The following is a 17,064-nucleotide window of genomic DNA, read 5'->3' as shown; positions in this document are numbered from 1 at the left end:
CTTTCACCCAATTTTTCTCATGTTAATATCTTACATCCTCATAGTATAATTATTCAAACCAATAAATTATCATTGCTCGAACAATTAACAAAACTGCTGACCTCATTTGGATTTCACCAGTTTTCCCACTGTGTCCACTAATTTCTGTGGTGGTGAGGAAGTGACGGATGGATCTGCCCTGACATTCTGGCTTGGGATGGTTCCAGGTGTGGGCCGATGCAGGTCCAAAGAACCCACATCTCCTGTAGGGCCAAAGCTTTTCTTTAAGGTACATCATTTTTCAGTCACCTTCTCTTACATTTTGTACTTTATCTTTTTAATGTATAATCTCTCTCTATATATTTATATATGTGTGTGTGTGTGTGTGTGTGTGTGTGTGTGTATATAGTTTGTATATGTATACACACACATATATTGACTTACTTATTTTTCCAGATTATTGCAGCAACACATCTTTAGGAAAAATAAGACTACTATTGTAAGTTCTCATCATCTCTTTTTATTTATAGAGCAGTATGTAATGTGTGCCTACTTTGTATTGGACATACGGCCTGGTACTAGGCATAAAGTGGTGAGCTAGGGAGAAATAGTTCTTACTTTTTATCAAATAATCACTCTCCATATAATTACAAGCCTTCTAAGTGCTATGAAGGGCAATGCAGGGAATGATGAGAATCTGTAAGGTGGAGACATGATCCAGTTTGGTGAGTTGGAGGGAGAGAAGTGACATTTGAACTGCGGAGCTGAGGAAGGGGTAGGAGTAAACTAGGTGGGGCTGGTAAGGGGGGCTGTGAATAAAAGGACCAGCATGTGCACAGACACTGAGCTGAGAGCAAGAAACAGAAAACAGAAGGGGATGTTGTAGCATCATGAAGCTTGGAGAGGTGGGTGGCTGGCTGATAGGCATTCAGGCCGTGTTGAGATTTGGGTCAACTTCAAAAGCAATGGAAAGCCATTAAAGGGACAGTGGAGCTGAAAAATATCACTATGCTATAGTGCAGCCAAGGGATTAGGGGAGGTGGTAAAAAAGAGGAATGTGTTAAAATAGGTGGGTAACTGTGGAAATGGAACACAGATAGAATGGACATAGTGTCATAGCCATCCCTTTTGTGGATATGGAAAGAGTTCAGACCAGGGTAACTCCTGGGTTTCTGGGTTGTTTAACAGAATTGATATTGGTGTTAATGACTGCTCAAAGCAACACTGAAGGAAAAGCAGATTGTTTTTTGCCTTTCTGACATCGAAGAAAGGGTGGAGACACTCTCTTTTCTGTCCTGACATCATATGAGCCTGAAATGAGTCAAATGAAACTCCAACCTTCCATCCAGTGAGATCCCTGGTATTCTCTGAATGAATGGGAAGAGAGGTTTAAAGTCAATCGAGAAGATGTCCTGTTCTCTGGGGTCCTGGCCCTGGTCTGGTGGTCTTCTCACTTAAATTCTGCCTCCATGAAGCTCAGGGCTCACCTATGATTTATATGCTAAGGATACTCAGGTCTCTAGCTCTTCTCAGAATTGCCTGCTGAACCCCAGATGTGTATGTGCATCTGACAGTTAAAAACTTGTATTCTTTTTTAATCCAGAAACATGATCCTCCTCCTTTATTCCCTATACTGGCTTCTTTGATTACCCACATCAGAACCCTGGATGTCATCCAAAAATTGTTACCTTACTTCTGCCTCACTTACCCACACCTCACATGTACTTAGACCAGATCCTGCAGATACGCCTAATCTGTGTCCATCCTCTTCTCACTCCTCCCTTGACCCACCGTCATTCCTGCTGTGTCCACCTGAATCCCGCTTTGTGACATTATTGCAGGTGTCCTCCCATGGCCTCCTGTGCCTTGCACTCCCCTCAGACCACCCTCTGTACTGCTGCCAAGGTGATTTTTCTGGTATACAAATCTGATTGTGCCAGTTCCAATCTTAAAATCCTTTGGTGGCTGTCCTTTAATTCTGTTTGAGTTAACCATTTACCACAACACACAACACCTGTAATCTCCTGCCCCTCCAGGCTCGCTAAACCTTTCCCTCTGGTTGTCTACACCAATTTGTGGTTTTGCTGTTGGACACATTCCCACCCTTTGGTGCTTTTTCATATCTCCAGAATTCCCCTTTCCTTTTCCACATCTGAGAAATGTATCCTTTAAAGTGTACCTCATTCATTGTCCTACGGAAACTCCCATGTTCACTCCAAAGCTTAATTCAGATGCCCCGTGGCCATTTATCTGCCCCCGCAGCTGTTTATCACATGGCACCATCATGGTCAATTATTTGTCTAAGCTCACCTTGCAGTGCTGGCTTCTTCAAGTAAGGAACTGTGTTTGAATCCTTGTAGCATCCCCTCCCTTCACACGCTTCATAGCACATAGGAGCCTGGAACACACTTAAGAACTTAGAACAGTGCCTGGCACAGTAGAGATTCAACTAATATTTGAATTAATGAGTAAGTAATGGGTGCACAATAAATGTTGGTTAAGTAAAAGATAGACAGGTTGTATATATGGCTCTGAGCAATAGAAGAAAGGCTGATATGGCTGCACAGCTCTGTGACCCAGTTCCCGACTCCTTAGACATTTATGTATTGATATGTGCATCTTAATCCCATCTTAACATCAAGCTTGTCTCCCGCAAATACTTGCAAGAATCTCTCCCCTCTGGCCATGCCATATTATTCACTTCATACCTTGAATTCACTTTCATACTTAGGTGAGTAACTTAGCTCCTCTTCTTGGAGTGCTTTCCTACCATTGTTCAATTTTGCCTATGAAAATTGTACCTATTCTTTTTGTCCTAGCCTAAAAGTCTCTTCCTCCTGGAAACCTTCTCTGGTATTTCACAGTTTGAATTCATTCTAACCCTGTTTTTACTTTTATGAAATTTGAAATCTCTTCTAATTCTCCTATCTTATTTTGTAATAGTTACTACCTGTTTATCTCAACTGGACTGTAAGCTGCCTGAGGGCAGGGATCCTATTTTGCTTACAATGCAAGACGTCGCATATAGTAACCGTTGAGTGAAGTTTGTTGGATTGAATTAATAATGTTCAATTACTGATGCTTTAGGTGCTCTGGAGGTTTTCAGTAAGTAATTCACGGAGATTGCTCAGATTTCTAAACATAAAACATTTTTATATTTTTCTATACTCATTGTTGAGCAAATGTTTATGCATCTATGCTACATGTTTATTATATGTGAACAATGTGTTATGATAAGCTCTGAGGATGCAATAGTTTATTAGATAGACATGGTCATTGCATCCATCCTGGAAGTTGTAGTTTAGTAGGAAAATCAGGCCAATAATACAACAGCTATTTATTGAGTGCCTACTTCAGTACCAGGTACTGGAGATATGACAGTAAGCAAAAAGAGAAAAGTTCCCTTGTCCCCTGGAATATGCTGTCTAGTTGGAGAGACAGGTTAAATAAACTAAACATACTAACAAATATAATCTTGAGTTAACCCATGCTAAGTACCCCGTGCCATGAGAACTAAGAGCAAGTTCACCAAGACCTGGAGGTTAGGGAGGGCATCTTACAGTTGAGCATCAGCTAATCAGCTTAGCAGGGAGAGAGGAGAACATCTAGTGTCACTGCCCCAGAGAGAGCAAGTGGGGATGGTGGGAGATAGGGCCAGGATTAATTAATACATTATAATTGCACACCAAATGCTCTTTTTAGAATTCCTCATTCTGTTGGTGTATATCAGAAATAAATGTTTCCTTCAAAATGTAATATTTTTAGCACAGTTTAACTTCTCTCTTTCAGTGTCTATGACATTAGAATAAGAGTTATAGTAAGCAGTTTAAAAAAATCTCACATATTGGCTGGGCATGGTGGTTCACACCTGTAATCCCAGCACTTTGGGAGGCTGAGGCAGGAGGATCATTTGAGTTCAGGAGTTGGAGACCATCCTGGCCAACATGGTGAAACGCCATCTCTACTAAAAATACAAAAATTAGCCATTACAGGTGGCGCATGCCTGTAATCCCAGCTACTCAGGAGGCTGAGGCAGGAGAATTGCTTGAGCCAGGGAGGCAGAGGTTTCAGTGAGCCAAGATGGCACCACTGCACTCCAGCCTGGGTGACAGAGGAAGACTCCATCTCAAAAAAAAAAAAGTTCACATATTAATTGTATATAATATTTAAGTTCAGCCCACTTTTCTAAAACTAACATAAATGGCTTTTCATGAGAGAAATTTTAGTATAAAGGCAGATGGAGAACCTTTTAAAAATATATGGCATTTCTAATAGTCATTTAATCACTGGCCTGAGGAAACCCTGAGAATAAAATAGGCCAGGCCCACTGAATTTAAACACTGGTCACACTCATATTTTTATTTGGTCATGGGTAGTGTGTTTATATTAAAATAACATCTAGAGTAACCTAAATAATCAGGAGAACTTGTATTCAGTACAACCAAGTGTAAGAAGAAAGCAATACCAAGAATTATTTTTAAATTATCTTTTATATAATTCTGCATAGGAAAATTCTGATATTTAGTAATTGTGGAATTATTTTTAGGTTAATCTTTTCTTCAGCAAATGTAGTAAACTGAGTTGTTAAAGTATGTATTATGTTTAATGCTTTGCACAATGTATAGATAATCATTTAATCATTAACCTAATTAAAATATAGGTTAATGATTATATAACCTAAATGGTTTTAGAAAAAGAACGTATTTGTACATAATAATTTCTTATAATCTTGGTATAAAATATCTAGGCTTGCTATATGAGTAATGTCCTGCAAGAAAGATTTCATTGGTCTGTGGAATAATCATTTATTCTCATTCTTCTCAGTATGAAATAGCCTGTCTAACTTATGGGGTGTGAGCACAAGTGGACTCACATGTTATTCTAAGGGTTTTTGGCCTGAGCAACTGAGTGAATAATTCTGCCATTTTTGAAATTGAGAAGATACCGGAAGGAACATCTTTTTTTTTGTTTGTTTCTTTCAGAGAAAGGTTGATATTAAGAAACCTGGGTCTGGTTTTCAGAGAAGATCTAAGGCTGGAGGTAGACATTTGGGAGTCGTGATGATGTGGATGGGAAGGTCATGATGGTAGCTCAGTTGGAGCCTCTTTTAGCTACAGAGTGAGTTTAAATAGTGGAGAGGAAAGGTTATAGGAAAGTGACAACTAGCCCATGCCAACATTTAGAGTTTGAAAGAATGAGAGGAGGAGGTTCAAGCAAAGGAGAAAGAAAGGAGGAAAGCCAGAAGAATGTCTTGGCTGCTTAGTAAAGAAGCTGTTCAAGGATGGAGTGATAATTTATGTCAGTTGCTGCTGAGAAGTTGAGGACTGAGAATTCACCATTAGATTTGCAAACATGGAGACTATTGATGGCTGTGATGAGGGCGGTTTCATCAGAGCGGTGCGGATACCAACTACATTGGATTCTAGAGAAAATGGAATGTGAGGAAGCATGGCTATAGCTAGAATTAATTTCTGCCCTCTAAAATTTACATGTGTTGTACATTATGTATTTCAATAGCAATGCTAATATAACAAGGAACATTCACAAACAATTAAAGAGATAAAGTGTATTATTATGACTGTACTTCTTATAAGTACCCACATGCTTCATATTTAGTCCAAGAAAACCATTACTTCCACTTTGTATCTACTTATATTACAAAATGTTGAATTGGGCTTAAATACATGGAAAATTTCCTATTTAAGACCCTGGTGCTAATTCATCTTATTACATCCTCTGGGCTGGGTGGAGGGAATATATATAAGTATCAGATGATAATCTTATATCATCCATGATGTAAGACAGGTCAGACATACCTGTTTAAATCCTGACTTTTCGCTTTACTACCTACGTGACCCCAGCAAGTTACCTAATCTTCTAAGCCTATTTTCTCGAAGATAAAATGTGGACAGTAATGACATGAGGAGAAATTAAGATAATATGTCTTAACTATTTAGCGTGATACCAAGCAAATAGTAAGGGCTCTGTAAATGGGTGCAAATTTGCATTGCCGTGATTACTGTCTTGTTCTTGAATGGGTCATAACATAAATACTGTGCAGTTTAGTACACAGAAGATAGGTCTTCTAATAAAGAGCAGAAAAATGAGCTGCCTGAGAGTAAGCCATACCTTATAAGCCATAGTTTTTGGTTTGTATTATTCTGCCCATGTTTATTTCTTGGTTTGTTTTCTCGCCTTTAGTAAAGTTGTATAAGCACAGTAGGTAAGACTGCAGGCTCTGTAGAGCAGATTTGTAATCTTAATCCCCTGGAATTACCTGGATAGTCCAGCTCTATCCTCTGACTTCCCATCCTTTCATGTCTAATCAGCACTGCTAGTGATAATAGCTAACATGTACTGACTGCTTCCTAAGTACTGAGCACCATTCTAAAGATTTTATAGCTGTTAACTGATTTAAACCTCACAGCCCTAGGTAATAGGCACCATTATTACCTCCATTTGCCCTGATGAGGAAACTGAGGCACAGAGAGGTTAAATAACTTGCCCAAAGATGACACCGTTGGTAAACGGTGAAGCTGGGATTCAGGCAGGCAGGCTGGTCACACAATTTTCACTCTTAACCACTTCATCCTACTTCCATTTGGGATGATAAGATTGCATTAAGTTATCACAGCTTTTCTGTGGTGCAGATAGTAAAGTGGGACCAGTATCCTTCCCCCAGCAATTCATGAGTGCTGATGATTTGTGTTGGGGATCAAGGTGTTGCATCCCACCTCCAGTCACCAGGGGGTGCCATTCAGGTAGGTTTATGAAAACATTGAAAACCAGAGTGATGGTATTCTCTTGATTAACTATAAATGGCAGTCATTAAGATGCAAGGTTTTGAGAGTCAGGTTCTTTGGTGCTTATACCCAAAGAAGAAAGAGCCATTTTTGCATTAAGTCATCTAAAAAGTTCTCATATGCTTAGCAAGAAAGCTAAATTAAGCTCTGAACTGGGTAAAATTATAAACATGCTCTCTGCTCCAGATGAGTAAGTGTACATAAATAGAACAATTGGTACACATGGCCCTAATGGTATAGCTTCCCTGTTTTCTATGTAATGTAAATCACCAAATGTGAGCATTTCTACCTGACAAACTGTCAGTCTCAGAAGAGCACATTCAATACATGTTACACAACAACCAAGATTGCCCTTTTGTTCAGCGTGGTGTTTTTTCTTTCCACATCCAGCAGTTAGTACTAAGGCCTGAACCCCTTAGTTACAGAACAAAGTGGCTTAGCAGTAATCGAGCCTGTGTGAGGCTAAGGGAAGAATAATGAACATTCCCTGCAAGCTTCCTGCCTAGATGCAGGTGCAAGAATCAGGAGGTCATGAATAATGCATGACATGCAGATTAGGTGGTGGTTTCTCCTACAGAGGTTTTGACGTTGCTACCTGCCTGGCTTCTATATGTGGAAAGAAGGCAGAAGATGGCAAAAAGTGTCACAGGTTAAAGACTGAGCTCAAAAAAACATGCCATATCCTTTTGAAGAAATAAAATACAGGGGGTTGGTGAAGTGCAAGGCTTATGGTCTACTTGATCAGATGAAGTATGTGCCGAGTTATCAGTGTACTTATTCCCTTTGAGGACAGAAATAAAGCTTTGTTGATTTACCTTTTTAATTTAGGAAACCTTATAATTATTTGTTCATATACACAATCAGGACTTCTTTTCCAAAGACTTTCCTAAGGAATTCTTTTCCTGAGACTGCTAAACCATTATAGAAATTCTCCATTTGCAGTATTTGATCTATGGATCAGTGAAATTTTCCTAAAAGATACAAATACCTAGAGAATGTTGTAATTATGGATTAAACAGACCCTCTTTTTCTTCACTAATATATGCAATAAACAGCATCAATAAGAGAATACTTCTGTCATTAAACTTCACCCAGTGGAATTTTCATGATGAAATAGTTTCTTTGTACTCCTAGGGTTAAGGAGGGGACAATATAAAAAGTAAACGTGTAAAGGATAGAGGACAAATTAAAGAACTGTGAGTATTTGGGGCTGATTAAACTTTATTTAAATAGTTAGGATTCTGATACCCCAGTGAGGGTATAGGGAAAGTTCAGGAGAATTTCCTGCACTTCCTCTTAGGTCAGGGGGCTTTAACTGGGCAGAACTTTTTTGGCTCAAATATCCATTTTAAGGATTGTATTTCAAGCAGACAGAAAGTAAAAAAGTAAAAGAATAAAAGAGGAAAAAATTACGCTTGCTACCTTTCGTATAATTTTTATGTACTACTTTTATTGCATTTTCCCCCTCTTTGTCCAATTTAGGATACTGGATTATGAACTGGCTTTCATTTCTAGCTGAGTCTGTCATTTCCACTAGGCCCCAGTTTGGCTGGACGCCGAGACCAACAGGTGATCCTTGTAGCTGCAAAACAGCAGGAAGTGGGCCGTGCTTGAATGAGACAGTTCACCAGAGGGGCTGTCTGGCCTCTCTCCATCTTTCTGCATAATTAACACCCCCTCCCCCATGCCGAGCAGAAAATCTGTGCTGAGCAGCTCAGCTGCAGCAGCCATTGAGAAGCGCTGTGAGGAAAAGAATGTTAATAAGGGATGTTGGAAGAAATAAGCCTTCCGAGTGCAAAGTGCAGTCTGGCTCTGGGTTTAGGGAAAGACTGCAGTTGGCCCTTAGGCGGGGCTGGAACTGCATTATCTGTTTTGGAATGATTTTCACTTATTAAACAACTACAGAGAACTGGGTTTCTTACAAACCTTGGTTCTAACTGGTCAAGACCAGTTTTATATCCCCATTTTTTTTCTTGTAAATAAGAGCAATGTATGAAGCATAAAGGGTGAAGGTAATACAAGCTAAGACTGCTTGGATCTCACAAATCCTGGCTAAAGACAGACCATAACAGGAAGCTGGCAGCCGGAAGTAGGGCGTAGTGTTTTGCCGGTTAGTGACCCACAAAGAGGCGGAGGTTTACTAGCTAGGCTTTGATTCGAAGATAACAGCAGGTCCCGGAAGCTTTAAGCTGTTTCCAGTGGATAAGTCCAATCCTGGAAGCTTGGAAAGCAATACATTCTTCACTTCTCCTTTATCTGGCTAAAATTTTGAACTGACTTTACTTTCTTCAAAGTCCAGTGTAGCACATCACTTCCAGAATGTACTCCTCCTAGGAGTACCTGTTCACCCTTCCTTCCTTCCCTGTGCCCGCAGATTCTGTCACAGCACATTTGAATAACGTTGTTTGTTTGCTTCCTAGAGTTTTAAATGTGGTAGAATGAAGGAGAGGGCACTTAGACACCTCTTTGTGCCCACCCTCATGGGAACAGGTACAAAGAGGGCTCACTGAACTCAGGCACCATACCTTAGATAACTTTTACCCACCCTTGTACCTGGCAAGGGTTAGGTATTCAGTCACTTTTGTTGGACTGAATGAATGCATCAGTCCTGCCTCTGGGAGTCTTCAGAGTGAACATTATGACAGACCTGTTGTCTTGAGAGTGGTTAAGAAGGAAAAAAGGACCACAGATTTGCAGGCATAGGAATTTAATTGCATCATTTACTAAGAGGGGTTCAAGTTCTGGGGATTTTGTATTAAGCAATTCTAAAAGAAATTATTTATAAAACATGCCATTTTTTAAAATTTGCAATTGGGAATATGCTTTTTCAATGACTGGATTATTCTTATCTGTCTACAGGGTACATCCGTCCCCAGTATCAAGGGTCCGGGGAAATCGAATGAATAATCAGAAGTTTCCTTGGTGAGTATACAGTCTAATATGAGTATTTGTAGGTCTTACGGGAAACTTTAATAGGGCTTATGTTAAAATTAAGAGAATTAGTCCTACTTCTCTATACAGAGTACATTCCTGCTAACTGGACTATGCGGTCTTCCTTTCCTCTGGACAGTTCGAAATAAATATTGATAGAGTTCCTTTCCAGCCCAAACTCTTCATTCACCAAAAACCCTGAGTGTAACTTTTTTTTTTTAACAGATATGATCTAAGTTCCCAAGATTATAAACTCCTACCTATTTTAATTTTTCGAAGGTACATAGACCCAGATATTTCTCAGATACCAACTTCAACTTCTCATGAAGATTTCCACAGTTAATGAATCTGTTACGTTAGTTTTGGGGATTACAACGAACTCAGTGATTTTTTTTTCGTTGCCATAGCCTTAAATATCCAGGATTTTTTTTTTTTTAATTTGGGGAGTACTAAGATCTTCTTTAACTGATGAGTTCTTGAACAAAAATATAGATGGAATTTTGCAGAAACAACCTGAAAAGTTATTTCAACCAGAAAACATAGCTTATCGATTCTTTAGAGAAGCGATTTAAAGTGTTTCACAAATATTTCATGCGAAACAACAAAAAAAGTAGGCTCAATATCTGTATCTGTTTATATTACTCCATTCCACAAAGTTAACCTTTTAACACATAATGTGTTGTTAAGAAAAAAAAAGAAAAACTAAAAAGAAAAAAATGAACTGTGGCTGTATTACTTCAAAGATGAATGGAAATTCCATTTTTACTTCATTGAATTATAGTTAGAATGAGATTTTGATTAAAACTATGCCTTTTTTAAGTATGGGAAGATGATTACCAAAGATTGAGCTTCCAAGTTAATTTTATTCCTAAATCAAGATTATTTTTAGACACAAAATAATGACACTTTGAATTTGAATCATGCCTAATCATCTCACCTCCCTTCCCCCACCAAATCTAATTAATTCTCACAATAGCTTGGCGATGTTGTTAAATATTGTGCTTTTCTTTTTCACAGAGGGGGAAATGGGGCACAGAGGCATTTGCTTACACCTTGCCTCAGAGCCGGGGCATCCTTCCTCGTCTCTTACCATTGCTAAAGCATGTTATCCCCTGTCCGGCCTGAAAAGCTAAGGGAGTAGTAATGCGATGATCATTATGTGAAAGGAAAGGGACAAATCGGGTCTGTTCTTGGCTTATCACACGCCACAAGCTAATGGTAGAGTACAGAGTTGTCAGGTATGAGATCCAGTTTCCATAACTTGGTTCTCAATGGCTAAATGTAAAACATGGAGTAAATAACAGAGTTTCTTTTCTTGACTTTTCCTCTCTGAAGTATTGAAGTAATGATGTTCCTGCATAATTCATAGCATGTTATTTGTTTAGTAAGTGTAAACCACTTGTATCTCCAGAGAAGTAATCCATGGAAAACAAAAGTGATGTTTACTACTAGCCTTGAGAAAATTCAACTTTTATTTATTCAGCAACATTTATTTACAGTCCCAGGCATTGTAAGAAGCACTAGATTAGAAAGATAAATAAAACATGGTTTCTATCCTCAAGGGCCTACCTGTCTTGCAGGGCAGATGTGTGTGTGTATGTGTGTGTAATGTCACATACACAGCCACATATATGATATCACACAAGCACATAATATACAATGTGGATAAAGCTCTAAGGAGATATATTTATAATATAATGTTTAGAAGGAGAAGTTAGCAGCTTTATTTAAGACTAATTTGAGAGTTCATACTTGGGAGGGGGTGAAATATAAAGGAAGGAACAAGGCTGTCAGAAAATCCATCCCAAAGAAGAAAGCTTTTGAGCAAAAACCTAGAATTAGTAAGAAAAGCCGAGTTGAGCTAGTGTTTCCTTTATAGATTGATGCACGCGTAGAAAGACCTGGAGATATTTCCAAATTGACTCTAGTAGGAGCATACATGGATTTAATACGTGTATGTTATTAGGTCATAAGCTAGCTAAGATTTCTATGATATATACTACATTGAATCTTCCTTAGGTAAATACCGTGAGTCTAGTATATGGAAATAAATCACCTGGCTAGGAAGAAGCCCCATGAATCACCCAGCCTGTACTTCTAGTAAAGTGATAAACACTTATTATTTCTTTGTGAAATATTGGCCCTGAAAATTCAGAAAGTTTAAAGACTCACGCTGGCAATGAAGAGGAAGGGAAAGTGATAGTTGCTGTCCCCCATCTATCAACTGGGTAATTTGTAGGATTACATGTCAAGTTCAACACTAGCTTGGCTCTGGCTTGGGTTCAACCCGCAAACACTGTATTTGAGAATTAGGAACAGTGATTTTTGTGAAGGTAGCTTAGAAAATACCCCAATCAATTAAAAAATTGTGTTCATCAAATAAGTAATTAAAGTTCAGGAAAAGAAGAAAAGCCTCCAACTTAACACTATTAAGGTATGTATAGGTAAGGTATGAAAATCAGTAGGTTGGGAAAGCCTATGGCTGTTGTTGAGTTCCCAAACCAGTGTTTATTATTGAGTTAAGATGGTTTAAACTTTTAACTAGCATTTTTTTTTTTTTTTGCATAATATTGTTACGAGAGGCAGCATCTGCTGGCCTTATTCATCTGGGAACATTTCCTCTGGAGCTGAAGAAAAAGAATATCTGTATAAGGCAAACAAAATCCACTGGAATTGAAAGTGTGGTAATATTGTAATACCCAGGGAGGAAACGAGAGTGCCAGGGCCTAAGAGGCCCAATGACATATGTTGGGGTGGATTCAGGCTTGCTATAACTGTCTGCTAACTCCAAGGGATTAAAGAATGGCAATAAGAACTTCTTGCGGGTATATTAGCACCCCAGTAACAAATACCAGATCATTGTACAACTCATTTAGTATTGAATTAATTAAAGGTAGCAAGCCAGGCCAGACATAAACTCTGTTCATCAGAAAGTTTGTCCCCTCAGTACCACCATGCACTAGGAACATTTACTGATTTGAAGATTGATGAAGCCTTTGGGGTTTGGTCATGTGAATTTCATTCTCTGTTTCATCAGACTGCTCCTCTTTACCTTCACCCTTGTCCCTAAATGGAAGTGAGCATGCCTTCCTTTCTCCAGTGACTGTGGTAGGGAAGTAAAAACCTCTTTTCCTTCTACCCATCTTAGGTTTATTGGCTGGGGCCCTGTAAATTAAACTGACAAAAGACAGATTAACAAAGAAAAATGAACAGAAGTTTATTAACATGTGTATTTACAGACACACATGGGCATGAGTAACCCAGAGGGGTGGTTAGAGCTTGGACCTTTAGAGCATCTTAGCAACAACAACAACAAAAACACAGTTTTTTAGAGAAGTGAAAAAGACAAAGGAAAAGGATTTTGAGCTTCGAGGGCGTGCAATTTTGGGAAGGTAAATAAATGGGAGAAACTAATGGGAAATAAGGGATAATGAGATGCGTTGTGCAGATTCCTCTGATGCCATCTCTGGGTTGATATAGGAGAGTTGTCTCCAGTGATGAAGAATTGCCTTGCCCTTCCTGGTAGAAAGAAGGAGAGCAGAGACTTTTTCTTGTGTCTCCTCCTTTTTCATTGCCTGTAGCTCATAATAATTCTTAGCCAAAGTGGCAAATTTTGAAGTGGCATATTCTACTACCCTTCACGTTATAAACCATTTTTAGAATATTTGCCACTCTTTCTTGCATACAGTAATGCCAGAAAAAATCTATTTTTCTGCATTTGAGCCAAATGTGGAAAATTCTAATTAGAGAGTTGAATGTGAAGATAGACTTTTATTCTTGGCAGATGTTTTTAATTGAAGTGATTATATCCTAATATCAGACCCACAGGAGAGCAGCTGTTTCCAGGTCATATTCAGCTGTTTTATTCCTAAAGATATAACAGAAATCTTTAAGCTACATTTTGGTGTGTCGGTGTAGGCTGGCATAGGACAGGGTGGTGTTTAGTGGGAAATATCTGTGAACCCATTATTGCAGTTGACTTAAGGCTCCAGAAATTTCCAGAATCCATGTTCGTATTCTAAAGACATGCACATTTATATATGCTCCATCTTTAGATTTTCACTTTCTTTTTTCCTCTCCACTTCTTGCTCTATCCTGCTTCATTTTTAAGGTTTTAAAGGACTTGGGCATGTGTCGTTGCTTGACAATGGTGGCGGTAGTGATTGTGCTGTGTACCTAAAACCAGTATCAAGGGCTGTTGTGTAACAGTGGTAGTGGGAGTCACATAATACAAACTTTATGGGCTATTTATATGATAACATAGGAAATACAGCGTTATTAATAGTAATCATTGGCCAAATGTGGTGGCTCACACCTGTGATCCCAGCACTTTGGGAGGCTGAAGCTAAAGAATTGCCTGAGCCCAGGAGTTTAAGACCAGCTGGGCAACATAGTGAGACTCCAGCTCACTATTTTTTATTTCCTTTTAAAATTAGCCAGGCGTGATGGTATGCACCTGTAGTCCTAGCTACTCAGGAGGCTGAAGCAGGAGCCTTGAGCCCAGGAATTCAAGGCTACAGTGAGGTATGATTGTGCCACCTCATTCCAGCCTGGGCAACAGAGCAAGACTCTCTGAAAAAACTATATATGTAGGAATTGTCATTAGTAAAATAGAAGTAATTTTGTAGTTTTCTCTAACCAATTGGATGCTGCCACTACCAGTCTCTATTATTATTTATTTATTACTAATGTGCCTAAGATTTTATGTAGCTATATACACAAAAAGTCTCCAGTGTTAATGAGGTCTCTATGCAAATTATGATGCATTCTGGGTGTGAATCATTTTTCACATTTGGGTGTGAAAAAGTTCTGTGTCACAAATTTTTGTGGAGGGCAGGAAGAGCCTTTTCACACTTTAATGTTTTAGTGTGGATGTATGGTGCTACAGTGAACTTAAATATTTATATTCATGCAGTTGCAAATGTTAGACATGACTTCATGGAATCTTTTTGAGGGATATAACTTGGAGAGTTTTGTCATAAAAATGAGAACATTCTTTCTTGCTTAAACCTTTTTCCTTAACAGAGGAAGGCACTGAAGTTGTAGATATTGGAAATCTCTCAGAAATCTAATGTAGAACAGTCTTTTGAGGAGGGACAGAGTATTTCCAAATTACCAACTTCAAGGCTATAAAGGAAATGCAAGCATCATCAAGCGCAGTTCAACCTCCTTACTTTACAAATGGAGGCCCCCAGACAAAAACGTTACATGCCAAACCTAGGCATAAATCCAAGCCTCTCTGTGCCTGTTCATCCAGGCCTCTGCATGCGTATCCAGTAGTATTTCCATGACGTGGCAGTTGTCCACCTGTGCAGAGAGCAAGAGAAATGTGAATGTTTAATTCATTACAAGCTAAGCAGAAGACTTTTGCCTGGGAAATTCCCATTAGATTGATGGGATGGGAGAGCAAGGAGAAATAGGAGAAGCTTAATGAAGACGTTGCTCCTCACACCAGTATGTGGCACTTACTCCCTGCCAAAATGTTTACTCATCATCTTACAGATCCTTGCGTGCTCATTATTTATAGATAATATTGATTTTTTTATTTTAATTACTAGAGTATTTCACTGCCTTGCTTCTTGACTTACAGAGCAAAAATTATATTATGCATGGACTTTAATATGTGGAAATTCCAGTTCGAAGAATGCAAAGCCTTCATGGTCTTTTTAAGCCATGCATGTTGGCAAATAAGTCACAGAAGGTTACCTTTAGGTTTGGTTTGGAAGCATGCTGTCTCCAAAGTTTGATAGGAGATTTGGAATATGGGCCATAGTTGATGTCATCGTTAACCTGCTTGCAAGTTCTCTGTATATGTGCTGAATTACAATAAAAAGAAGTGCCTGCAGGGTGATGTTACATTTTAAATCCCTCCAAATTCACATCTTTTCTTTGCTATAATGCAGTATCACCTATTAATTTCTTTAATGACTTTACCTCCTCAAATTTAGCTTGGGGACAGTTACTTACACTTCAGACTTATGTTCTGTCTTCCAAAGTGACCATATGAAAGAACTTTGGCCTAATTTTCTTAACTTCTCTATCACCCAGAATTTCAGCAAGAGAGATTCATGATAAAAGTAGTTTCTATATTCCTGCTGGTATCAGCTGATTTTGTCTCTAGTATTTCTTTAGTAACAGTAAAGATGATATAAGGGAAAAAAATTAAAGTAGATAATTTTCTGTAATTATTTCCCTAATTATAGGAGAATTAAGGCTGTAAGATCATGCTGAGGCCATAAAGGTAACCACTTCTGAGACATTTTCATATTAAAAACCCGGGAATAGTTTATCAACCTGCGGCTCAGAACCATATTAATATTGTACTGGAAACCTAACATGTGAACCCATAAGACATGTCATTGTACTCTTTGTTGATTCCTGGTATCTTCCCAACACTGTACTCAGGTGTGGTGCTATCATGTAATAAAACATCTCCATCATACTAACTAATTACAGCATGAACAGGCAATATTGTTAACAATTCCAAACAACTTTGTAATTCTGGGGTTTGTAGTCTATTGTTGTCTATTTTGGTCTTACGGTGGTTTTATACAGCAGAGGAAATTTAAAATTCACACAGTCTGAAATCATGATTTACTCTAGCAAAGCTGCTTAAACTACCGCTTCTTATAGGGGTTTAAATTGTATGATGTGGGTTATTCTCCATCCCAAACCTCTTCCTTTTAAAGTTGTTCAGATGTAGAACTTTAAAATAGCTGGGTGCAGTAGACCGGTTCCTGTAATCCCAGAGACTTGAGAGACTGAGGCAGGAGGATCCCTTGAGCCCAGGAGTTCAAGACCAGCCCAGGCAACATAACAAGATCAACCCCTGTCTCTAAAAAAAAAGAAAAATTAAAACTCAAAACAATGGTCATGTCATAATGAAACATGAAGAAGGGAATATGGGGAGTCATAAAGGACTGATACAGAAAAAAAGACTGTGTCTCAATATGAAAAAATATATGTATCTGTGATAGAACCAGTACCAATCATGTTTAATTAACATATCAACTTAAAATGAAGAAGGATTTTTATTTCATATATATAGAAAGAAGCCACATCCTTTCTGTATCTTTCATAGTATTTTTCAGTGGATATATTTGGGCTGAAAAAATTGGCTATCAATTATAATCCATGGCTGTCTTCTAAATATGCATTTGAAAGAATAATGACTAAAATTGGAACCCAATCAAAAATCTGAATGTGTTCATGCATATGCTGGAAATACTGCTCAGGATAATAAATCTTAAGGGGTTCCCTGCAGGAATGCTCCATGTGCCAGCAGTTTTGTTCTGGTTTTCATCTGCTGGTCACATTTGCAATGTCATCTTTCTAGCTACAGAGATTTCTC

General features: G+C 38.5%; 1 protein-coding gene across 9 annotated transcripts in view; it reads left to right on the top strand.

Moving 5' to 3' along the window:
• The window catches only part of KLF12 (KLF transcription factor 12), a 618,595-nt gene that overhangs the window by 532,718 nt on the left and 68,813 nt on the right, over positions 1 to 17,064 (top strand). For all 9 annotated transcript variants that reach the window (XM_055360484.2, XM_055360485.2, XM_055360489.2 and 6 more), the window contains one exon: positions 9,642 to 9,704. In XM_055360484.2, coding sequence (XP_055216459.1) covers positions 9,642 to 9,704 — 63 coding nt within the window. The remainder of the gene's footprint in view (positions 1 to 9,641; positions 9,705 to 17,064) is intronic.

The sequence above is a fragment of the Gorilla gorilla genome, chromosome 14 (genome assembly GCF_029281585.2).
Source record: "Gorilla gorilla gorilla isolate KB3781 chromosome 14, NHGRI_mGorGor1-v2.1_pri, whole genome shotgun sequence".
Taxonomy (NCBI): Eukaryota; Metazoa; Chordata; class Mammalia; order Primates; family Hominidae; genus Gorilla; species Gorilla gorilla.
Note: the sequence above shows the minus strand (reverse complement) of the source record. Positions and strands in the feature narration are given on the sequence as shown.